General features: G+C 38.2%; 1 protein-coding gene across 1 annotated transcript in view; it reads left to right on the plus strand.

Annotated features, from left to right (window-relative positions):
• FBXL17 (F-box and leucine rich repeat protein 17) overlaps positions 1-26,825 on the plus strand; it is a 581,667-nt gene that overhangs the window by 194,906 nt on the left and 359,936 nt on the right. Inside the window, exon 7 of the mRNA XM_004706643.2 lies at positions 169-299. Coding sequence (XP_004706700.1) covers positions 169-299 — 131 coding nt within the window. The remainder of the gene's footprint in view (positions 1-168; positions 300-26,825) is intronic.

Here is a 26,825-nt window from a genome sequence, read left to right on the forward strand (position 1 = left end):
GCTTTACACAATTGATGTGTGTATGGATTGTGATAAGAGTTGTATGAGCCCCTAATCAAACGATTAAAAAAAAAGATATTGAAATTTCCTTAAACTTTTTAAAGCCCTCTAAATTTCTGAGAATGAACGTAAGGTTTAACATTTTGTTCTTTATTTTATTTATCTCAGCTAAGAAACCTTTCCAGCTTGGACCTACGTCATATCACTGAACTGGATAATGAAACTGTGATGGAAATTGTCAAGAGGTGCAAAAATCTTAGCTCTCTCAATCTCTGTCTGAACTGGATCATAAATGACAGGTAACCATTGTATCATTTCAAAAACACTTTTCCTGATGGAAGTGTGTATCCTCTGTACCAAACACTAATTATCATTCTAACAAGGCATGGCAATGTCAATTGAATGCACCCATGTCTTTTCAAATTTATATGTTTTAAATTTGGAAACCATTCATTTTGATGTATACTTTTAATCCATCTATTGGTTATGTTTGCAACTAGGTTTTTCTGTACTTTGATTCATATGCTTGCCTAGACAGTTGTAGCAACAGCAAACTGTTGAATGTTTTTGCTTATCTTCTATATAGGATGTATTGTTTATTTACTATTTCTGAGAAACTATCTCAAATATGTGTCCTGACCCTTTTTCAAGGATGACACTTTGTCCTCAGTTTAAATAGAATTTGTTTTAAAAACAGAAGTCATTTGGTGGGCAGGTTAATATAGTGTGTGAAAACGTGTAAAATGGGAGGTCTTATAAACAATAATAAACCCATTTTTCTTTGAAATGTTGTACTGGGGAACAAAAAGATGCAAGAAAGTCTTGGATATAGACTTTTATAATGATACAGACATGAGGCAAGATTCCTGCCCAGTAACTTTAGTGTTATATCTATCTGACATATCTCTAAAGATAGGCCATGAAAAATATGTTGCTCACTGCAAAGCATTGTTTTTGCTAAAATCAGAACCTATTTGCATTTAAATATTTTTCATAAATAGGAGCAATAATTTATTTTTATTTCTCAATCCTTTGAATTCAAACCCACCCTACTAACACCTTTACTGTTCTCTTTTATTTTAAATTTAAATTCATGTGGACTCCAGTGTTCCAAATTGTGGTAAATTCTAGTGACAGGTTTGGATTACTCTGAATTACTATTTAGATTGTGTGATAACCTCTGATTTGGTGTTCGTACTTGTCTAGAATAAACATAAAAAGATCTTTGTAATAGTTAACATATTAAATACACAAAAATCTAAAGAATACTGAACGATACACATTTTTAAAAGTCATGTTCTCTGAAATCAGACTTTTTCTGTATAGTTAATATGGCATTTAAAATAGTTTTAAAATGTTTTTAGAGCAAATGAGAACATAAAGGCCTTAAGGATATTATCTTGTGACTTTTATGGGTCTAATATTAGCTTAATGTTGAGCTAAACCTCTTGCTACTATAGTGATATAAAAGGAAACAAAACCTTTGTGCAACAAAATGATCATGAAAACACTTGTCCTTTTTACCTTTTTACAACAATTGACAATATACCTGACATGTTTAAGAATGTCAGTAATTGGAGAATAGAGGTAAATAAGATCTTATAATATAAGTATAAGATTATATAAGTTATCTATTAAGTAAACATTTTGCTTAGGATTTATTTTATTGAAACAAAAACTTTTTAGGGATTTCTAATCTTCATCCTCTTCAAATGCTCATTTATCGATTACTAGAAAAGTCATTGGACCACATCTTAGCCTCCCTGCTCCTTGGTAGGCTCCAGGCACTCAAACCTGTGCTATTTCACTGAACGCTAATGGTTGCTTGATATTCGATCATAAATATATCTACTGTAGAGATTTATTTGCAAAGAATGAAAGTGTACTTTTTGTTTTTAATGGAAAAGTTTCGATTAATTGAGAAAACATGTATTTTAATGAGACTGAGCAGTAGTTTTTAAAGATCAGTCTCTTTTAGGTTTTAATTACACTGCTTGCACTTATCCTGTGTACTGTAATAGAAGTTTCAAACATTAAAACCCACTTTGCAGTATCATCTAAATTACCCATCTCATTGTTCTTGCCATACTGTATTACTAAGCTAAGTAATATTTGTAATTATATTGGTATAAATCTAGGACTTCCCGTCAGACTTAATTATAATTTCAGCACTTAGCTGAGATGCGTTACTAACCTTTCATAGAGGGGGCACTGGAATGCACTAATGCATTTAGCCTATCAATTAGCTTCTATTTTACATTTGTTCATTATTATCATCCTCCAGTAAATCAGGAAGCATTTATTAACCCCAACTAAATACTTTGTGCCTCAGACTGTGGGACACTGTGTCCCTGCTCCTCTCAAAGGTTCCTCTCTTTAAGGGCTATAAGACTGAATGATAAAAGCAAGCCTTTTAAGGGCATGGGGGTGGGGGTGGGGGTAACTTTTATTAGACAGAAAATTGATTGGCATTTTACACATGTTCTCCTTTAACGCCCCACCCCCTTAACATATTTTGTCCAGGGGAAGGTCATACTATTCTTATTAAGTTTAAATTTGTTAGACTTTTATTCTTGTTAAGTTTATTTGTTTGACTTTTCAGATGGGTGCATTTTTTTCAACCATTGCTAACAGTAAAACAAAACAAAACAACAACAAAAAACTGATCAAAGGGGAAAAAAAGCAAATTCCTGAGTAAATTTCTTTAGGTTGACGTATTGCATTGTATCACTGGTGTTTACACGCAATTGACATAGATGCATAAATTTCTTAGTTTTATGTTGAAATTACCACAATATATCATCCTATACAAAACAAATTCAAAAGATCTGTGTTTAATAATCACTTTATTTCTGTGCAGGAAGATAAAGTTCAATGCACAGATTTTTATAAGATTTTTTCAGATAAAAAAATAATATTTTAAAAAATTATTCACATTCAAAATTTAAAATAAGTAGTAATGGACGATTATGATGCTGTTTTTCTGTACTTTTAGAGACCTTAAAGCTTTGAGCAGTTGAACTGTGTGACTAAGACATGCTGCTCCTTTTCTTTGTTTTTCTCAAAGCACTTTTTGTGTTTAGAGAGTTAAACAGCATAATATTCTTGTGTTCAGAAGGATGGTCTAGGAGTCATTTGACATTTACCATTACTTTACAATGCAAATAAAATCCAAGTGGCTTATGAAAAGAGGACACTGACTCTATCAGTGGTTTAAATAAACAAACGGTGGTTCTCTTTCAGTCTCTTTGATTCTAAGTTTATTGAAATGTTTATTTGTATTTGATAATACCAATTTATTGTTGTTTTGTATCCAATTTGTATTTGGTTCTCACCTGTTTTTTATGTTTCACATAGAGTCCCACACAAAAGTAGATTTGCAAAAAAATTGAAATGCTTCTGAGCCACTTAGGATCCGCATATCTCTTTTGTTCTCTTTTGCCAATAAGAATTAAATAAAATCTAATTGATTCTTAATAGAGCTTTATAAAAGCTATTTTTAATTTTTAAATTGGCTTTCAAAGATGATAATTAATTTACTCATTTTCAATTTGTAACATTAGCCTTTAAAAAAAGTTAGTTCAATAATATGACCAGGAGGCCCGCTATAAAATATACAATCTTTTTATTGATCGTTGACTACTCTTGCTCTTGAATTACTATAACATGACAGAGAAATGAGAGGTTCTCTAGCATACATTAGCTAAAGTCACAAAATTTCACAAAGCCAACCTGGTCATAGACTAGTTATTAAAATAAATCAGGTTACCAATTGGCTGAACTGGCCAAGTGTGGGAGTTTTACTCTGGATTTGCAGTTTTCTTGGTGGGTTTTTTGTTTTTGGTATATACAGTATAGGATTTATTTGAACCATCTAAACCTGTAAGACACTGATAATCTAAAAATAATCTCTTCAAAGAGTCAATTTGCTGGGCAAACGTCTTATTTGTGTTAAGGGAACTAGTGTATCAGGTATCAGTGCACATTCACTTTGAAATTGAGAAAATTTGAAATCTTAAGACTGGTTCCTTCCTTTCCACTATATAGTAGTATATTATGATTTTCTCTTTATATATGTTATAGGTTTGAATAGTAGCTACAGATAGCTCTTTAAATAAGGCGGTTAGAAATCACAAATTGGTGGGCCACAGTTGATTCAGTCCACAAATATTTTTTTGTGTATCCTCTCCAATCTTTTTCGAAAAGCAGCTTAGTTGCTAACACAAAAAAAAATTGGCATAAATCACAAAAAATCCTTAATTTGGGACTTCTTTTGTAGAATTAAGGAGGCCTGGTGATGCTGGTAGCATTGATTGCTAACCTCAAGGTCAGCAATCCCAGCACACTTGCTCCTCTGGAGGAGAGAGATGAGGCCCTCTGCCCTCGTAAAGGTCAACAGCCTCAGAAACTTCCTAACAGGCTGAGATGAGTCAGAGTCAACTCCACAGCAGTGAGTTTGGGAAAATTTGCAAATCTAGCTACATTGACTCACCTTTTATCATGTCAGCAATCTTTCAAGAATGAGGACTGGGTCGTGCTCTTTGGTCATTTTCCAGTTCTCCACTTTTCCCCCCTGATAATGGCTTCCTCCCTTCCCCTACACCAAATATACAAACCAAATTCTCCTTCATTAACATCTAGAATATGGATATTTTTAGACTATCATAGTATAAATCATGTTGCTAAAACATTCTGTCTTATAAAACACATTAATAGGCAATAGTAAATGATTCTTCATAAATTAATTTATACTCGAGTATAAGCCGACCCGAATATCAGCCAAGAAACCTCATTTTATCACAAAAACTTCATTTAAAATGTGCTGAAAAAATTGGCTTGCTTGGTTGCTTCAGGAGTTAGAATTTGGCCCACAGGTAGTTAACAGAGGAAGATAGAAACCAGCTTGAAATAAATTGAAACCTTTTAGATTCATTGACTCTCTTCCAAAATGGAGAAGTTACTCTCACAAGTGTTCAAATAAGGATTTTGTTCCCTGAATTATAAGGCTTGAACTAGTTGACCAAATTCCTTCCAACTTTCAGCCTGAGTTATTTTTAAAATGAATGTATTTGCTGTGTGATCATGCTTAACATTTCATTCATGATTCCTTTATTATGATTATTATGGAATTCATTAATGAAAATAAGACTCCTGTTCTTCCTCTTTCCTGCTTTTGGATGATAGGCTTTCAGAGCTTTTATTTCCTCGGCTTGAAGTTGTAGAGTGGCAGATTATTCTGCTACCCTTTTCAGGGAGACTGACAGCAGGCCGGCTCATGTAAAACTCAATGAGGCTTTATATAAAGATTTTTCTAACTCCCTTGATCTTCTCTGGATGTTTATTCTGTTTCTTCTTTCAAATTTCCGTTGATTCAATAAAAAATGGTGACATTTAGAAATAAAGTTCAGTGAGGATTTGAGCAGGTGCTGGCGATATAAAATATTTGCTGAGTGCCCATTGTGTTTTATTTCCAAGAATTGTTGTGTGAACATATGCTATATATTGTATTTATGTGTCCAAGGTCTGGGTGGATAATCTACCATCTCCCTGTGAATGTCATGTCACGGTGGACTTAGAATTTTATTTCATTTCGATCCCCTAATATTACTTAATTCTCCTAGAGACAGAGGTTTAAAGATTGCCCAAGGGGGGCATATGTACCCATTAAATCCAGCAGGCATAGATGATTCTGAGTTTGAGAATATTTTGTTTTCTATTAAAGTTAAGTGGTCTGGAGGAGAGGAATACTTTTCACCTTGGGGTATAGAGTGCGAAGTTTGAACAATTTTCACCTATAAAAGTCTCAAGAAGGCTGCAAAATAGCGTTGGCCGCGGAAGTAGTGCCGGTTGGGCTTGACGCACTCGCTGCTTTAGCTCTCTAGTACGCGCAGCAGTCTGCCTTCGTGTTCGGTGCCTGATAACCTACTTTGGCTTCGTGAGTGGGCCTTTAGTAAAATGAGGAAGACTAGTGTCGCTGTGGGTTGCAAGTTGGAATGCCAACTAACTCATCAGGCCTGCGGTTTGAAAGCCCCAGGTGCTGGCTCCTGGGGAGGAAGAGGAGGCACTTTGCTTCTGTAAAACTTTACACTCTTGGAAACCCTGTATAGGGTCACAATGGGTCAGAACTGACTCAGTGACTGAGTCTGGTCATTGGTTTGGTTGGTAAAACAGTATTTTAGTTCGTATCTGTAATATATTGCACAGATTTGTGTTCTGTTACTTATTCATAATTTTAGAAAAGTAAAGAATGATGTGTTTTACATACATACTCTGGTTTGTGATGAATGCATGAAATCTGAGCTAAGGAAACTTTTTTGGAGGCTGTCATAGTTTTTAAAACTTTTTAATATTCATAATTATTTGAAAGGCTATCCTTGGAAACAGATATGTCAGAGTAAATAATGTCTAGTTCCCCAAACTATCTTAAAAAAAGATGCTTTATTTTTCTTTCACTAAATCCTCTTTTTCAAACCATAACTGGTTGTGTAGTGCTAATGACAACAGAGTATATATTATCTCTCCTGTTTTCCTGGACCAAGAATAATAAGAATATGTAATGATATCGGCCATTCTAATTACATATTTACTATGTGCCTGACATTTTCTATACACATTGTGTCATTGTATCTTTACAACTTCGAGGAAGGAATTACTAACCTTAATATTCAAACAAGAGACTTAAGGTACAAATGAATTACCCAGTTTGCATTAAGGGTCACAACTACTAAGTGGTGGAAAAACGGGCGAGTGTGCATTTTTGTGTATCTTCAATGTCTGAACTCTAACCAGGAAGACTGCCAGCACCTTATACTACTTCGGATTTAGAGTGACAATATAAAGGGGCTTCAAAAGGTTCTTGGAAAAATGTTATTAAAAATAACTCTTAGTTCTATTTTTTTCACAAAGCTTTTGAAGACCACTCGTGTCTTGGTTTGCCTGTGGCACCCTCAGCCCATTCCTGTAGGCTTGCTATGATGTCAGGCATTTCTGTTATTCCCCTGTGTGTTCCAGAGTGCCCTGGTGTGGACCATTTCTTTTATGGTTACCCCACAGAGCCTGTAGAGGAACCTTGGGGGCATCGTGGTCACACCATTGGGCTGGAAGCCCCAAGGTCAGCAGTTTGAAACCACAGGAGAAAGACTGGTCTTTCCACTCCTGTAAAGAGCTACAGCCTCAGGAACTCACAGGGCAGTGCTCCTCTGCCCGATAGGATCACTGTGGGTTGGCATTGGATGATTTTGACTGAGGCTTTGCATGCTTTGCCTGAGACCTCAACACGAGGCGTCTGAACATCATGAAGATGTTCCTTTTTCCTCTGTAGGGTAGCTGAGGTGACACATTTTGGTTATTGTATTGCATATACAAAGTTATTTATTTTTTAACAGCTTTTTATAATTTGTAATAAAAAACAGTTTCCACAAATGACCCCAATAAAACACTCTTTATTTTCTATAAATTTCCTTGAGGAAAAGTAGAAACTCTTGCCAATCTTTGTGCCTTATACTATATCTGGCTCATAGTTGGTCATGAATAAAATTTGAATAGCATTTAAGCATTTAGTAATGCTCATTTGGTTTTGAAAATATTTTATTATATATAAATGCTCCCTGTCGGTTATAACAGATACCTAACCACTCAGGATTAAAGAGGAACACTGGATATATACATTGAATAAATTGTCTCTTAGATTTTCTTTTTTAAAGCTACATTTCTTAAAGCTTTCAATATCTTGGTAAGACATCATCGTCACAGCTAATCTACATCATATGTACATTTTTTTCCAAGTAAATAATTATGCTTCTCCACAAAAGGCTGAACTGCTGTTAGGTAAGATGAGTGTGCATTTGCTCTCAGGTAAAAATCATAGTGTTCTCAAATAAAAAGAACTTTATTCTTTGCTATTAAACACAATAAGGAAATGGTTCCATGCAATATTTTTTTTAAATATAAAAATTTAGAAACACTAAGTGGCATCTAATACTGGAGTATTTAACTTAGTAAAATCACTTGCAACGAAAATCTTCATGAGATGCACAGTGTCTCAGTCTGCTATAAAACCATGATGAGAATTTGTAGTGCCAGTTTTTTCCTCCAGTTCTGGAGATAGGATAGAAACTGGATTGGATATGAGTAAATCTAGTTTATTTATTCTTTGTACTTATACTATTCTATCTCATAGGATAATCCTATAATCTTAGTAATCTTTTTATTGAGAGATCTTACTTTTAAGGATAGTTTTAAAGATCTGCTGTGTCTTTGGTTCCTACTGAGTAATAATGTATAATTAAACTTTTCTGCAAATAATTATCATTATGGTAGATTTTCTGTAGAATCATATTATGGATATTCCTGGATGTGCTGCTACTGCTTTTATGTATCTCAGGCAATATGCAGTTGAGTAAACAGAAATATTAAGCATTTAGTTTGTTGTCAAAAATAATCCACTGCATTGCTTTTATAGACTTTTAAGAAAATACTGCTTTATGTGTTGTGAGATCAGAATTCATGTTTCTGAATTCTGAACGGGACACATTTTGCGTGGTTGTGAATGCAGTGCTATAAGGCCATGCTTTGGGTTACACAGTGAGCTGCCAACCGCCAGGTCGGCAGTTTGACCTCATCTGTTGCTCTGCAAGAGTGAGACGAGGCTTTCTGCTTCCCTAATGATGTGCGGTCTCAGCAACCCACAGGCACAGTCCTCCTCTGATTTCATAGGGTTGCTCTGAATCAGACTTGACTGGATGGCTGTGAGTTTTGTTTGTTTAGTTTTAGGAACCTCAGCACTTTGAGAATGGCCAACAGTAAAGAACACTCCTATTTATTATTGAAAATGATAATTCTTGATTGGCTATGTGGACAGACTTGTGACCATCCCATCCATCTCCACCTCCCTTCAAGAATCTTCTTATACTTAGTTTCCCAAACCAGAAACAGTAATTAAAATTACTCACTCTTGTCAAAGTTTTAAAATGTATAATAAATGAAGCCTGGTAAAGAGTGAAAATAAGAGAAAGGTGATTAAAGCTGACAATTTTCTTGTAAAAGGCTTGAGATGATAAATATCTCCTGTAATGAGTTATTAGTTTGGTGCAGGAGAGTTTGCTTCAGCGTCAAATGCTTTATGAACAGTGGCATAAGGAAATATTTTAGACACTATGTACACACATGTTTAACCAGAAGAGAAATTGCTCAAACTTGATTGGTAACGATTAAAAAATAGCAGAACTGGCATCTAAGTAGCCGGTCTATTTTCTGGGACAGTCCTAAGAAAGGGTGGTACTTCCTGAAGACATGAAGAATGATAGCGTGTTTTCCATTTAAACTCTTGAAAGCCTCAAGAAAAGGGAACGGTTTTAATGGGTATCATTCCTCAACTGATAAAATATTTAATTTAAGGCAGAAAAAAAACCTTTCTCATTTATTGAACTATAAATATGGAGCATACTTGTTCTATTACCACTTAAAGTTGCAATAGTGCTAGTAATGTCCCTTAAAATAAATATGGATTCCTTTAAGTTAAAAGAAAAGACAAAATAATACTGGTCCCAGTAATGAAGTGTTGCATCCTGTCTGTCTAGCTGAGTCTGTGGCACATCACTGTGGATGGTGTACATCATCGATGACAGTGGGATTTTTTTGTATATGAAGAGAACCTGTGTCTTCATCTGTGGTGCTTTGCTTCCAACTTACTCCCGGCACCTTGCCCACGGACCAGCTCTGAGCCGTAATTTAATACATGTGTGTTGAGAGAAGTGGGAGTGCTGCTATTGTAGGATGAATAAGTCTGCTTTTAAATTTGGCTTCAACTCTGGCTGAAATCCAGGCAATTGATTCAACGGCCCTCTTTCTTCCAGATTGATTTATTTCTGAGTAAAGTTGATGCTTAATTAAGTGAGGGCTTAATGTCATTGTCTGCATGCAGATAGCGCTGGCTTTATGTACTCCTTGCATCCTATTTGTCTGCTAGCCATCCCTTCATTTATTTATTTATTTTGGGGGAGAATTGTAATATCAAACAAGTGGGTTTCTCCTTTTTCAGAGGGACTCTGGGATACAGTCGTCGCTCGGCATTTGCAGAGGCTTGGTTCCAGCACGTCCATGGATACTGTAATCTGTGGCGCCCACGTGGCTTATTAAAAAAATGGTGTAATCTTTGCATTTGACCTCATTGCATCCTCTAATATACTTTAAATCCTCTCCAGATTACTTGTAATACCTAATATAATGTAAATGCTTATAAATCCCTCTTAGCCTTTGAAAGATTGATTTTGATTTGACTATTTAATTGTTCCCTTCCACTCCCATATAGTTTTTGATCCATGGTTGCTTGAATCCAAGGATGTGGAACCGTGGATACTGAGGACCGACTACCCTTTTCAAAGAGCAGAAACCGCCACTTGCCTTTCATTATTTAATGATACTTTGCATTCATTGAAAAGAGACATTTATAGCCCAAGGAGGTAGTAACTATCTTTTCTTTTTTTTACTTCTCTCCTTATGGGTGAAAAAAATGTGTGTGTGTATGCAGAGGGGGGAGGGCATTTTGCAAGATTTTCCTTAGTTCCCCCTGTGGTTCTTTTAAGTACTGACTGTTAAATGTATGTTAAGTGTTTGGTTAATTGCTACTATGGACCTAAACATACTGATTAAGGCCAGGTTCATATTAGAACAATTATCTGGTTAATTGCTCTGGTGCAAATATAGGCAAAAAAATCATCAACATCAAGTTGTGAAAGCTATGGAAGGAGTTTCAAAACCACCAAGCATACCTCGTGTAAATCACATCAGCAAAGCAATTAATTTAGGCTAATTGCTTTTCTGTTTGTTCAAGATGCACTTTGGAACTGTCTTTTTAAATCACGGCAATTAAGATTAGTGAGCAATATAATTAAAATGGTTAAAATAGTCACTATTTTTAAAGTGATAACTATTCCATATGTGCCTATAATGATCTAGCAGGAGCGCTGATGGCAGAGTGGGTTATGTGTTGGGCTGCCAACCACAAGGTTAGTAGTTCAAATCTACCAACCACACTCCGTGGTAGAAAAATGGGCCTTTCTGCTTCTGTAAAGATTTTGTCTTGGAAGCCCTGCTATCCTATGGGGTAGAGAGTCTGAACTGGACTTCATGGCAGTAGGTAATATAGCTATTGTCCATTAGATATATATCTATTGTCAGCATAGACTCAGTGGTAATATGATTAATGTAATCATGGTTTTTAAATGTTTTAAACAACAGATTATGCTTGCTTCACAGTATTAATCTTTTTCCTGTGATTGAGTATTATACATTTGGAAGCACCCATTTGTCAAAAATTGAAACTAGTTGAGTTTCCAACTCTTTCTCTATGAAGCAATGTTGTAACAGAGCTACAGTTGAAAAATACCAGGGAAAATAGTAGATGGGAAGATCAGGTTATTGAAAAAAAGAATGTATAAATGCCAGTAGTTTCTTTGTTCACCATATCGTGAAATGGCAAATAGGTCTTTTTTACACCTCTCCTTATGCAGTGTGTTTAATGACATGGGGCAGTTTGCTGACCCATGATATTCTATGAAGAAAATAGAGTGGCCTGCATTAAGGAGTATGATTCTGGAAGTACATCATTAAGAGTGTCACATTGTATTGTTTTATTTTTAATAAAGCCCTATGAGCCCTTACTGTCTTGTGGATTTCTGTAGATTTTACACAAAATTTGAATGAAATGAAATTTGATAACTTAAGGGCACATTTCATGTTTTATGTTAGAATCCTACTTTTTGGGGTGTGGTTAGTAGACATAAAATTTTTCTGTAGTAAGATTTCTAATTCAGTATGAATAGACCTCCAGGCTTAGCTAATTAACCCCAACGCCTCAAAACCTCCTCAGCTGTGGAGCCAGTGTAGAAGTGTGCTCCAGGGCTTCCAGGACCGTGATAGGCACAGAAGCAGGCTGCCTCGTCCTTCTTTCTTGGAGCAGCGGGTAGGTTTCAACTGTTGAATGTTCCGCTAGTGCCCCTCCTGGGCCTCTTAGGCTCCTGGCTGTCTTGCACAATTGTGATCAATTGTGAGACTGAACTCTAAGGGTAACTTTCATAGATGTATTTGCTGCTTTTATAAAATGCCTAGTTCCTAGATGTGCTTCAAACTAGATCAAGGCATCGCAGGATCCTATTTCTAATGGAGTGTTCCCTTAGAACACATTTTATTGTGAGTTAGGTGAAAGTTTACAGAGAAAATCAGTCTCACATCCGTGAATTTGTTTTTGTATGTGACATTATTTTTCGTCCTCTCAAGGTAATAATACTCATCCCACCCCCTCCCTGGGTACCCCTTTCCTACAGAAAACAGTCTTGCAAGTAAAAATGCAAATAGAAACCAAACGATTGATGAAATCAAATCAGAAACTGCTGAAGCCTCTTAGAAAACAAAAAACCAGCCATGGTGGTTCAAATGGTGGTTGCCATCTGAGTCAGGATCTAGGCTTTTCTTTGAAACCTACCTGGACTTTTTGAAGCAGAAGAAGGTTACTCTGTTTTAGGGGAATATTCAGTTTCCCTTTCCTTTTGGTCTGCAAAATTTGAGTCCTGCAGTTACTTATTGTGGAAAACCACTGTAGGTGCTATAAGATTAGTCATTTTGTGTACTGTTGGAGACAGCACCGCGAGAGCTGATGCTAACTGGGGCAAAGCAAGCCTCTCAGAGGTGAAGCATCTCAGTGAAGATCACTGCTAGCTAGTACAGTGAGGGTCAGTCGAAGTCTGTCTGTCTGAGTTCAAAAACCCGATTCTTTACCAGCTAGCAAACTGATGTCAGCAGCTTATTCTGAACGTAAAAATATAGTTGTTTGTTAATATTTCAAGCCATTGGAATCTATTGACGATAAATGCTAATTAGTATGTTTGGTTTGTTATATCATTACAATAAAATGACACATGCATTTGTAGTTTACATTGTTACTTATTATGTACTGTCCTAGTTGTCTAATAGGAATCCTTGGGTGTCATTAGAAGCTAAACACTTGGCTCCTAACTGAAAAGTTGTTGGTTTGAGCCCACCAACAGGCTCCCCAGAAGAAAGGCCTGGAGATCAACTCCAACAGGTCACAGCCATTGAAACTTAGCACGTCTTTCTGAACATACGCGGTTGCCATGAGTCGGAATCTACTCAACAGCAGCATTACAAACCCACGCTCAAAATGAGTGAATACACAGAAGAAAGCACAGTTCTCCTGGTCTTATAAAGACTTGTTTCTGAAAGGGATAGTGTCAACACAAATTTAAAAATATTTAAACGTGAACTTTTACAACATTTTAAAAGTCTACTTTAATATATCTTAAACTTTTTTTTTTTGGTGTTTCATAGTATTCAACACACACAGCCCGTTCTATTTGGTTGTCAAGTTAGGGAAAAGGGGAGGAGAAAGGAGGGCTTTCCTTAGAAAAATTGTTGCTGAGGCTTCATCATAATTTTGCCTTCAACCTCCATGTCTTGTTAATTTCTATGGCACATAGGATATTAATATCTACCCCCAAAATCCCACAAATAGCAGGAGTCTTCAATTTTGAAATGATTTTAGTTGTAACTATCACCTTAATGACCACATATCAATAAACCAGCTAATGCTGTGGGTTGATTCTGATGTGAATTTCATAGGTAGCTTGCTGTTTACCATAGCAGCACACTAATCAGACTTGCCTCAGGGTTTTATTGCCTGATAAAAAAAGCCTAGGAGCATTTTCTCCATGATTTATTGCAGTGTTTTGAGAACGAGTTGCATTTGGGAAATACAATATTCATTGGTTTTTTTCTTTTAACTTCAATTTCAATGGAATTACCATTTGGGGTTTTGATTTCATTTCTTTATTAATAAATTACAAGTGTATTTTAGTGTTTTAATGTTTTATTGTACCATAGACACACACGAGTATTTTGCTTTACGTGAATGTATATCTGGAAAATCATATTTTATGCTTGGGGAGAGAGAGTAAATTGCATTCTTCCCTCTTTTAGTTTTAATTGATGCTGGGATGGATTATTAATTCTTTAAATGTTGCCTTGATAACAACATGGGATTTAAAACTATCCCCAGGAATTACCACTTTTCCACAGTCCTGAGCGTCTTACCAGATACTCAGTAAATACAAGTTGACGTTGATTGATTGCCTGGATGGCACTCAAACCTAGTGCACATACCTGGGTTCAAGGTGAGAGAACAAAACAAGAACTGTTCAAGGTGATCAGGAAGCAAAGCAAGTCAAAATAAGCATGCGAACATGTTCAAGTTTATTTAATGGTAATAAGCACAACCTTTTAAAATGCAAAGTGTCGTAGAAAAGTTAAAGAGTCACTCACTGAATTTCTAACGTAGTGCGGTTTCAGTGTGCTGTGCCTGGATGCAATTGCGGCATTACTGACAACATGCTAACCTTCCTGGATTAAAAATCAAAACACTCAGTGACAATGTGGAGAAACATGGTCTGTCTGTAGCAGCAGTTTATTTGGAAAGAAGATGACAAAATACAGCAGGACAATATCTTGGTTTTCTTCAATACATTTAGTAGTATATTTGGGGGATGGTTGAGGGGGGTTGTGTTTGGCAATATTTCTTCCAGTAGACTTATGAACATTTAATGGATAACTATTGAGGAAATATAGATATCTTTTTGTATACAGTATGCTGTTATGATCTTGTTGGAATTAGAGCTGTTTGGCCATTTGTACCTTTAAATAAAACACCCATCTCCTTTTTGTGTGCCAGATTCTTCTTGTCACAAGTTTGTTCCCAGTACCACGCCATCATTATGCTGCTGGGGAGCTTTTTGGTGACGGCCCTTGGCAGCTATCCATCTCCAAGTAAGACACAGCAGTGCAGCATGTTAGAGGGAAGAAGGATACAGTATTCCCACGCAGGCCCTGACATTTAGACGTTTGCACATTGCTGTTACTTGATGACCTCCTCCCATTGTGAAAAATGTAGCTGTTTTTAAAAGGGACAAAGTCACAGTGATTTTACTGTGCTGCAATCCTGTACGCACAAATATTTTACTTGCAATTCTTTCCCCACTGACAGTATTGTCTAATGTTTAATTGGAATCGTTGTAGTCATCTTTACTAACTTGTCACTATTAGTTGTGCTCTGCATTCCAATCCCCCCAATCAGTTGTGCATGCGCACTACCTCTTGGTGGAGTATTTAAATTTAGATGCTCCACACTGATGAGCAAAGAAGTATGCGTAGGAGAGAAGAATGAGCTAGTAACCCAAGGTAGCAGAAAAGGCTAAAGTGAACCCTTGTATTATGCTTTACTAATGCTTATATTATGAGCCCTCGTGGCATTGTGGTTATGAGTTGGGCTCCTTATCATAAGGTCAAAAGTTCAGAACCACCAGCTGCTCCAGGGGGAAAGATAGGGCTTTGTACCTCCTTAAAGAGTTAGTCTCAGGAACTCACGGGATGGGGTGGGGTGGGGGGGCAGTTATACCCTGCTCTATGGGGTCAGTGAGTTGGCATTGACTCGATGGCGAGGGGGTTCGATGCATACATTAATAGAATCTTCAGTTCAGCGAGGCATTATGAAGAGTGTACTGTAGGCTAGACAAGTTACCGAGGACTAACCCTGGACCATCGTTAATCTCAGGAGCCAGGAGGCCACAGAGGGCTAAACATTGGGCTTGAAATGGAAAGATCAGCTGTTTGAACCCACCTGCCACTTCTTGAGAGAAGGATGGAGCAGTCTGCTTCTATAAACACTTAGGGAGTTCGCTGCCCTATGGGGTCACTATGATTCAAACTGGATGGCAGTGCGTTAAAAATATATATTTTTACAGCGAATCTTCCAAGCAGTGCATTCTCAGGCAAACTAGCAACAATCTACACATGTGCTATTTCGAAAGTTCTATTAAAGCTCTTGTATACAGTGTGCCAATTATCTACCCATAACCCAATGCCAATGAGTTGTTGCTGCTTACAGCAATCCACAGACCAGAGTAGAACTGTTCTATAGGGTTTCTGAGACCATACACCTTTATGGAAACAAACAGCCTCCTCTTTCTCCCTAGGAGCAGCTGGTGGTTTTGAACCCCCCACCTAGCAGTTAGCAGCCCATTGTTTAACACACTGTTACATCAGGGCTCTGTTTGCCAATCACATATAGATGAAAATTTCCACAATACCGAAAAACTCTCTGTCAGTAATCAGATACAATAATGTATATCAGCAAAGAAAGTGGTATGGGGGCCACATCTAACCTCTTTTGGCTCCCAAGGCTGATTGCCACAAGGCAGATATCAGACATGCTTCCAGCCTCCATCCCACTCTCCTTCTGTGGCTGAGTTTGGTAATTCATTGCTATGGCCACACAGAACTATCAAACAAGGTTCATGTGTCCAGGTTTTAGGAAGTTTATTAGGGCACAGTGAGGTGAGAAATGTTCAGGATACAGTTGTTTAGTCAGAACAATCTCTGCCATGCCCACAGACAAACTCTCAGCTCTCAGCTTCTTGGCCTGGCTTCTTCCCTGCCTGGGCAATATTACAAAGCTTTTGTGGGTGCCAGCGAATGTCCAAAAGGGATGCCACTACACTGAAAGTCTCAGTTGGAAGGCAGTCAGCTCTAACTCTGTGAGCCAGCAAACTCAGCTCCTCTAATTAATTGCCTAAAGGCACACACTCCAAAGCCAGCCTCCTGCCCCCAAACACTCAAGCTTTACTTCTCTCTGGGCTAGGACGTCCATGGCTCTGTCTTATGCTCTGCCTCAGGTTGTGCTGCTCTTTTGTCACTCCTCTGGTGTCACAGATGTCTCCTGGATCAAGGAGGTTCAATGTACAGGGATTGGCGTCCAAAGGATGCACTCCACTCCTGGCTCTTGTTTTGCTGTTAGTGAGATTCTCCCTTTCTGCCTCTGAGATGATTCATTTTATACCCAGCTGAATGGCACTCATAATTAGCCCTTTTAGCAATCTCTTAACAAATGAATCGTACCAGTGTCTTCCTGCACCTTCTCTGACCCAGACCCATCAGGGAAAGGTCATTTGTTGGGAGTTTCAGAGACGGTGGTTAGAAGGGACACATTAAGCAACTCACTTCGTGACAATCAACCACATTTACAAGCTAGATCCACTATAAACAAATATCCCAAGTTTTAGTTTAAAACTAGGAGCTCCTTGGTGCAGTCATTAAAGTGATTGACTGCTAACCCACCAGCCCCTCCCCAGAGAAAGATGTGGCCAGTCAGCTCTTGGAAAGAAGCCTTGGAAAAACTGAGAAAAATTTTACTCTGACTTTCACAGGGCCCCTTGACTTGAAGGCAAAGGATTTTAGTTTAGAGTGTGCTACAAAGTAATTTTCTCACTTAAATTTTTTAATTCAAAGGGTAGACATCCAACTGGGTTGTTTGATTTTAAGTCTATTTGCACAAAGGAGACTTACATCCCAAGACTGGGAAGTGGGAGATCAGCAACTAAAAGCCTTCTTCATCTAACTTTCCAATTACGGACAGCAAGAGGTAAAATTTTGTGCAACTTCCCTTTAATTTGCTGTGACCATTTTTTGACACAAGTTATGTCATTCATTTGACATGAAATAACTCAGGGATTCAGCTCTAAAGAGCATGACTAGGAGCTCAGGCAGGTTGTCTCCTATCACACCCCCCCCACACACACCCCCAGTCCCTAGAGAACACCTGGATTTCTAAGAAAAGAGATGGAGTTTCCCCCAAGCCTTTGTAAGAGTAGACTTTCTTCCCCTGAGGACCCATTAAAGAGCATTTTATTCTTTGGTATCCCCCCTTTTACTTACAGCTGTGCTCTGTTTCATTCTTTGTTGTTGTCGTCACAGGTGACATTTTCTGAGGTAATTTTTTTCTACTTTAATTTGGATCCTCACTCCTTTCTTATATCTGTAGCCTGTTTGCTTTTATTGTTGTCAGTGTCACTGATGACATTTTCATTTGATTCTTGACATATTCATTTTATAATACACAGCATTGTCAGGAGTTTTTTGGTCAGTGACATTTTGGCAAACACTTGCCAGTGGCCACCAGAGAAGGTCACTCAGACGTGGAGCAATGAGATGAATTTCCTGGGCAGTGTTCTCTGCAATACTAATGAATAGAACTTGCAGTGGGATTTGGGAAACTGAGATCCTTTCTCCCTTGTTTGCTGTTTGTTTTGTTTTTCCTCCAAACTAGTTATTGTTAAGTCCATCACTAGGTAACCTTGGTAAAGTTAATTTTTTTTTAATCTTTTTGGGTTATCACGGAGGGTAAAACCTACCATAGTGAAATGTTTGGAGACTTAATCATGTTTCAAAAGCACCTTGAGCATGAATCATTAGTTCATTATTAGAATGGTGGCTTGGGTGGCACCATCCATCATCGATGCTTTGTCACCATCATAGCCTCTCGGCTGTCTGCAAATTGACAGTGAAGGTCTTAAATCAACCTTTTTAAAGACACTAGCAGAAATCCTGAAGGTTACTCGATGCTTATTGTATAGTAACATGAAAGTGTTTACAATTATATGAGAAAAATAAAAACCATTCTGGTATACTCTTGCTTATATATTTTCATAATCGTCTCATTTTACAGATTTAATTGACAAAGTGCATTCACATTAAACAATTAAGAAAACCCAAAGAGACAGTGATCTGTACTCCCATTGTCATCAAACAGGCTGCTGTAATACTCTTTATCTTTGTGAAATGTTTGCCATGTACTTTTTATCAAAGTATATTTAAGTTAGTTACTCTTTCATTTATTTATAAATTAACATTATCTGGATGCACACTCACATATACACCCCATTGGCCTTTGGTAGAGATGAAATTAAAAATATTTCAGGAGCCATGAATTTTCAATTTAAATTTTTGTTTATAACAAAAGCTTTTTGTTGTAAGCTTTGTTCAAGACCTTAGAACAGTTTTGAAAAGCTGATCTAATGATGAGTATTTATATATAATTCTGAGTTTGTTATATTGCAAGAATCTTTTTGGAAGTAGTTTCAAAGGCCATCTGATGGAACTTTTTACTTACAAGCTCCTGGCTCTTCATTTACTTCATATCGCCCTTTTCCCCCTCTAATCCTTGCGTCATTTTATATCACTGGGCACATTTAGTTATCATATTAAATCACACTCTGTGTGACACTCAAAATTTTCTTATAACCCAAAGATCAGCACTTTCTTAAAGCATTTAAAAAAAATCAAGTTATTATCCTCAGTTTTTAAAAAAGAATACACCATGTACCCTTAACAGAAATGTCTTCCTGGAGTGGGCATGCTGTGGCAGTGGAGTGGGGAGGGTGCTGTGGACTGCCAAAGGGCAAACTGCCCCAGGTGAGACACTGGCAGCTGTTGATTTCCCTTTGCTCGGTCTGGCTGTGCTTTTCCAACCCCGTGGCTTGCAGGTTTATTAAAATGCTAATGATGTTTATTATACTTTTATTGGCAGCTCTCCAGATTCGATTATTGATAGTTCTGAACAACAGCAGAATGCAACATCAAAGTCTCCCTTGACTCTTTTCCTTAGACTGTTTTTCTAATCAGTAAAAATATAAACACTTATGTCAGATAGATCATATCTACTTTATCTGTATAAAAGTGAAATGTTAATGCGGGAACTGCCAACTGCTTGGAAATGAGCTTTTGGTGGGGATGGCAAGGGCCTCCCTTGGGCTCCTGCCTTAGGTTAATGTCTGATCCCACTCTTAGAGGCGTCATCATATTTCCAATGAGTTGCTGAGTGGCTGTGCATTTCCACCTTTGATATTGGTACCTTGTGCAAATCGACTAATGTGTAGGCTCATGAAGGACAGAATAATCTACTTAATGACCAGCTGGGTAAAAAGGTGCTACCAGTGTTCCTAACAGCTCTTCCAGAAAAGTTTTACTTCTTTTAACTTTTTATTGTGAATTAGATGGAAGTTTACAGAGAACACCAGTTTTCCATTCAACCATTTGTACACCTCTTCTCATTGATTGCAGTTCTGTGCAATGTAATATCACTTATCCTCTTTCCTCCCAATGTTTCCAGTCCTCCTCCTTTCCTAACCTCTCTGAACTTTGTCCTTGGATAATTGCTGCCATTTTGATCCCAAATGATCGATTATTCCAAGTGGGCGTACCTCACTAAAGTTATTGTTCCTCTTACAGGCCTCCTTTTTGGTTGGAGCTTGAGCCCTGGGGGTGAGCCCCTTGGCATAAGTGAAGGGTGGACCAAGAGCCACACTCTCAGACGTTCCGCCATTTTCTTTTTAATATCATTTTATTAAGGTCTTTTATAATTCTTATTATAATCCATACATCAGTTGCATCAGGCATATTTGTACATATGTTGCCATCATTCTTTTCTAGACAATTACTTTTTATTGAGCCCTTGGTATCAGCTCCTCTTCCCCCCCACCCCCATCCCACCCCTGCACCACTTTCTATCTGATCAGAAAGCCTGGTCTCTTATGATTTTGAGTTTGGTCCACATATTTTTCTCCCCGCCCTTCATCCAGAACCTTCTAATATGATCCCATTCAACTTTCTGAAAATATTGGGTACATGCTGTCTTAGAATTGGAAAGGACTTCTGAGATGACCCCATCTAATGCTTTCATTTTACACTTGACACCCAGGCTCCAAGACAGTGTACCACTTACCCAGGGTCATACAGCGAGATAGTCCTGGAGGGGGCGCCCAAGTCCCGTTTCTCTTTAACTGCTTAGCTGCTCCATCCATCCCACTTGGCTGAGCTTTTTCCTCACCTTCTTTCCTAGCTACTATTTTCCACCAACATTCAGTTTCTTTCACGGACTAGAATAGAATGTAGGCTCTCACATTTCTTTTATTCGCCTTTCAATGACAAGTATAGTGAATTATTTTAAGAAAGAAATTGAGACTACCTAAAGTCCCACTAATGAGAGATTTCTACTGCTTGTGCTTCACCAAACATCTTTTAAAATAGCAGCCCGTGTATAACTTTATTCTCCAACAGATATTTCTTAGCCCATCTTATTTTTCATATGTGTCTATAACTCAGCAATATATTGTAGACTTCTTTTCATGATGGTAACTACAGATCTCTTTCACTGTTTCTAATGGATTAATGGTAGAGTTTTTACTCAATTTATTTAATAAGCCTTCTGTTGCTCTTGTTGTTAGTACTGAATGTTTCTGACTCACAGCGGCCCTATGTACAACAGAGTAAACAATGTCCAGTCCTGTGCCATCCTCACAGTTGTTATGTTTGAGCCACTATGTCAATCTGTCTCGCTCCTTGAACACTGTGATAATGTATCATATTTCTTTCTTTACAGTGTACTATAAACTATATGTAGACACTAAATGCTCACTAATTGATAATAATTATTATAACTACCGTGTGCCTGAAATGTTGTAATTACTTTTAATGTAGTACAATTGAATGTGTTGTTGTCAGGGGCCACTGAGCCAGTTCTAACTCATAGTAACCCCCTCTGTCTAGAAGAACAAAACACTGTTTGGTCCTATGGGTGTCACCATTGTGTCTGTTCATCATGTTGAGGGTCTTCTTCCTTTGGGCTGACCCTCTACTTTACCTAGCATGATGCCCTTCTCCAGGGACTGATGCCTGTCCTGATAACATGCGCTAGCATATGAGACAAAGGCTCACCATCTTCTCTTCTAAGGAGTATTCTGGCTGTACTTCTTCCACGACATATCTGTTCATTCTTCTGGAAGTTCATGTTACAATCAATAATCTTGGCCAACATCACAACGCGCATTTAAATCACACAAAAACTTTCTGAAGTAAATAATATTACGGATCCTATTTTACAGATACAAAAATAAGACACATGGGGGTGAAGTAATTTGACCAATGGCTCAAGGATCTAGCTGTACCATATGTTAGATGAAATAATCCATTAATAAGTGAAAACTTATATAATCAAGTAAAATAACAGTACACAATAATGGCAAAAGAGTAGGTTTGGACTAGAACCTCCTTAACTACTGAATGCAGGGCAGTGGTCGTGATGGTAGTTGTAAGATGGCATAGAATCGGTTCTGACTCATAGTGGCCCATGCACAGCAGACCTAAACACTGCCTGGTCCTGCACCATCCTTACCATTGTTTCTGTGCTAAGCCCACAGCTGAGCAAAATGTTTCACAAAGAGTTTGTTAGGAAACTCTAAAGAGCAGCTCTCTCTGACAAGTAGAGTCCTTACGAGTCAGAATCTCAACCGTACACCAAGATAAGGAATCCTGGGTGGTACTAAAGGTAAAGTGCTCAACCTTTGGGAGTTTGAACCTTGGAACGAAGCCTTGGAACAGAGCTTGGCAAGTTGCTTCTGAAAGTTCACAACTTGGAAACCACATGGAGCGGTCCTGCTCTGCACACGTGGGCTTGCCGCGAGTTGACATTGTCTTGATGTCAACTAATAATAATAACATAAATCCTGGAAGGGCACTACCAAGGTTGGTTCTACTTTTTTGTTTTGTTTGTTTTTTTTAACTTTCTACATGTCCATTTCCTTATATGCATGTAAAAGTTGAACATTTGAATTATGGTGCTGGCAAAAGTATTGCAAATGCCGTGGACTGCCAAAGGAACAAACAAATCTGCCTTGGAGAAGTACAGTCAGAGTGCTCCTTAGATGCAAGGAGGACGAGACATGTTGTCAGGAGAGCCTGGTCCCTGGAGGACATCACACTTGCTAAAGGACAGAGGCACACAATAGGAAAAGACCCTCGATGAGATGGATTGACACAGGGGCTCCAACAATGGGCTCAACTTGTAAACAATTGGGAGCATGACGCAGGACCGGGCTGTGTTTCATTCTCTTGTGTGTAAGTAGGGTCACTATGTAACAACAACAGCAACATGACCGGGTAACCCCTCTTTTGAGTTTTCAGAGATTATATTTCTCAGTTCATACAGCATATTAATGTCATGGTTAGGTGATAAATTCTATGGCTATCCTAACAACATACAGTATATGGCACCTAACAACACCATTGTATTTCTGATTCATTTGGTCTTTCTGTGGATGTCATTGTGAGGATAACGTGATATATTCTTGCCATAGCCTGGAAGCTATTTTGACTTTTACAGGTATCTTTGCTTAGCTAGTCTACGTTGGATTAACTTTATAGTTTAATTGAGAGGACAGTATTACTCTGACTGCTTCAGGGAAAAAAAACTCATTCATGGCTCTCATATCTTGCCTATAAGTATTAGGAGAGAAAATGTGGGAACATAAATGATGTCCAGGTTTTAGATACGTCAGCATGTTGCATCAGAGGTAAGCAGTTGACATCTTTGTTTTTCTGACACCAGAAGGAGAAGGGTGCATTACGGTAGTTAGGCAGGAATTTTAAGTTTATACACAAAGCAATCCACCCTTTTTAGGGTTATAACATAGGAGTTTGCAAAAGTGTGCTTATAATCCTAAACATATTGTGTGTGTGCATTTTTATTGTGGTTTTGGGGAAAGTTTACAGAGCAAATTGTTTCCTACTCAACAATTTAGACATATTTTGTTTCCTGACGTGAGTTCCAATCCCTTCAATGTGACAGCACCTTCCCACATCCTCCTCCTGTTCCATTTTCCCGCTTCCTTTCCTCTTCCTGCTTTCCGAACTTTGTCTTTGGGCAGATGCCGCTCTTCTGGTCTCCTGTGGTTGATTGCTCTAAAAAGTTGCTTCTGCATGCGTGTTGTTTACCCTGTGACCCATTCTATTGTTGGACTGAAGTGTATCTTAGGGCAATAGTCTCAGGGTTTCCACTGGTCTCCATCAGACCTATAAGCCTGATTATTTTTATGATTTTGAATTTATGCACACACCCCTTCCCTCATCTAGGCCATGATCTGGATCAGAGTCTTCCGTAATCGTAGCTGGGCACCCTCTAATTCTTCTGGTCTTAGGCTGGGGTTCATGTGCTCCATCCATCCTTCTTTCCAATGCTTCCTTGAGCCTTTGATTTTTTTCCACGCTTCTTGCTCTCTTAGAGGAGAGAATAGTACTTGCCTCTTAGATGACTGCTTGTAAGCTAATGAGGAACCAATTGCCACTTAACAGAGCAGGGAGTGGAGCATTGCCCTTGTGGACTCTGTCATCCCAGTTAGATAGCCCCGAAACTGTGCGTGTAGTTCACTACTACTCCAGATACTTAAAAAAATTCTTTGCATCTTTTACTTCATCTTTTTTCCAATATTTGATAGTCAGATGAACCTTCCTATCTGCTCCCCATGCCTTTGGTGTCACAGTAATGCACTGGAAAGATAAAGTTATCCAAAGGAGGGGATGGTATCAGAGCTTAAATTCTGAGCACCCCGTTTGCAGAAGGCTATAGATGACAGTGGAAGCCCAGAATCCATTTTCAGGGTCCCCACATGGATTAAACCTCAGGTGAATCTCCTGACCATAGAAGGATGTGAACAGCCTTGCTATCAAACAGAAAGCATTGTAGAGTCAATTACAGCAGATGTAATTAGGCTAAAAATGTAACACCTTATTATTTGATCTCCTTTTTGACCCACTTTAAAGTTGTTATAGTGTTTAAAATTTTTACTTTTCAGCGATGTTTTCCTATGTTTTTTGATTGCTGTTGGTTTTGTTTGTTTGTGTTTTTTATAGTTTACTATATATGAAATCCAGGATAGGTAAATCTGTAGCGGCAGTAATTGGATTAATAATTACTTAGGGACAGGGGAGGGGAGGATGGCGGGAAATTAGAAGTGAACAATAAGTAGAATAATAAAATGGTCTGAAATTCCTTTTTGGTTATTATTGTACAACTCTTCTTAATATGGTTGGACAATTAAATCGGATGACATGTGAAGTATATGCCAATTAAACATTTTTAAAAAGAGGTTTGGAACGATGAATACATAGAATATAAAGGACTAGAAGTTGGCACTATGATGGTTTATGACAAGAATGAAGCATTTTAAATACTTCATTTTAACTGCCTTTAGATTAGATACTATCAAATTTTAGAGGAAAAGCCTTATCATATTTGAAATAAGTATATAAATCCCACGTTAGGGCTTAGATGACTTTTTTCTCCAGCCAATCTAGGAGGGAAATTATAACAACATGGCTAGATTACATCAATTTATATCCCATTTATCCCATTTTAAACAACACTTATTACGTGCCGGCCCTGTGCTTTGTACTAAGGCTATACAGGCGAATGAGACAGGAACTCTGCCGGAAAGGGGACGTCCTAAGCTTTCAAAAGCTTCCATGTGAAACATTACAGAATAACAAGAGCTGCCACAATGAACATTGATATAGTACCAACTTTGTGCTAATCACGGTTCCAAGTGCTTTCTGTTTGCTTATTTGTTAAACTCCAATAACTCTGTGAGAACAAGACATCACTACTCCGGTTTTACAGAGATGAAGTAAATTACTGTGTTTCGGATACGTGGAATGCAATGTTCTATTCCAAGTCAACTCTTCAGAGAAGCAGTGTTTACATACATGTGTTCATGTATTTAGTAAGCATGATGAGAGGTCATTGTGGGTGAGATCCAAGAATAAGTGAGAGAAACGTAACTAAATGTTGTTTCCTTCCTCCATTTGACAGCTATTTAAACATATACAATAACCAGGCACGTGACATGAGTTAGTGAACAGAATGTGTGGCTTCTTACCTTCACAGAGTGGATAGTTTAGCAGTATTTGCCTCAGACATAGTAAAGAAGTTTCTAGTAATTTCATAATCCCTGTTACTTTTCATTTTAATCATCTTGACTCACCTCTTTTACCTTTGCTGAAATTACAGTGCATACTCTGAAACGTTTTTGCTGTTCCCATAATTGGGGGAATTAGTGGTCTCCAGTTTGCATGTGTGGACAGTTTTAAATGACTGTACACTGCACTTTCATATAAGCTGAGTTTTTACACTTTGTACATTGACTTCCCGACACTGCCTTTTGCGTGCTGACTTTCATTACTCCAGCTGATAAATGATCGTGCCTGGCTCGCACTTAGGTTTTCTAACTTTTTGGTGACCATCGGGGACGTACTATTTAACTAAAATTCCTATCGCAATCATGTTTCTTTTTCTGGGTAGGGAGAATCTCATAAAACCTTTTACTATCCTAATGAGAAAATAGTCCCGAGTCCTCAGTTGATTTACCGGTGCCCACTCGTGTGTTCCCTGCCAACTCCTGGAGCTGGAAGGAGTGAGTCTGACCTTCGTCAAGGCCTCGTGGTGTTTCCGGGTGGGTGACTTGTATGGAGAACAGATCCGCTGGCTACGTTTGCAGTGGTCTATCTTTCAGCACACCACAGATCTCTCCCCAGACTCTGTGACAGGTGGTCTCACTCACGCACGCTCTTGGCTCGTAGCAAAAAATCCCCTCCTCCCAACTCTCCTTCAAGTATCCAGTGTTTCTTAACATGAAGGTATATAATCTGGGGCCTGGAGGCCCATCCACGGAGGTCCAGAAGCAGGAGGGGAGAATGCTTCTGTTCTTGGGCTCCCTGCACAGCCCACGCAGGAGTCCTCCAGAGGGACCCCCAACAGCACACCCTCCCACAAGGCCCCTCCCTCTGAGACACGTGGGCCCAAGGAGGGCGTGCCTGTGGACCACCTTTAGGGGCTTGATGGTGATTTTTCTTAGATTTGTGAAGTACTTTCACCTCTTCTGTCCCTTCTCCTCCCCAAATTGCGACCCCCCCCACCCCAAATCTTCATTCATGCTTTTAAGTTTCAATCCTGTTTTCAGACATGTTTTTTGTCCTCAGCAAAGGGCACTTTCCTCTAAATGACCTATCCATGGTTCAGTTATTAAACTAAACATAGAGCATTATTTATGGAAAACGGGTTTCCTTTTGGTAGCTCATCCTCCCCCCTCCCCCCC

This window comes from Echinops telfairi, unplaced genomic scaffold, assembly GCF_000313985.2.
Source record: "Echinops telfairi isolate 266 unplaced genomic scaffold, ASM31398v2 ScPeMD7_7469;HRSCAF=8507_1, whole genome shotgun sequence".
Lineage (NCBI taxonomy): Eukaryota > Metazoa > Chordata > Mammalia > Afrosoricida > Tenrecidae > Echinops > Echinops telfairi.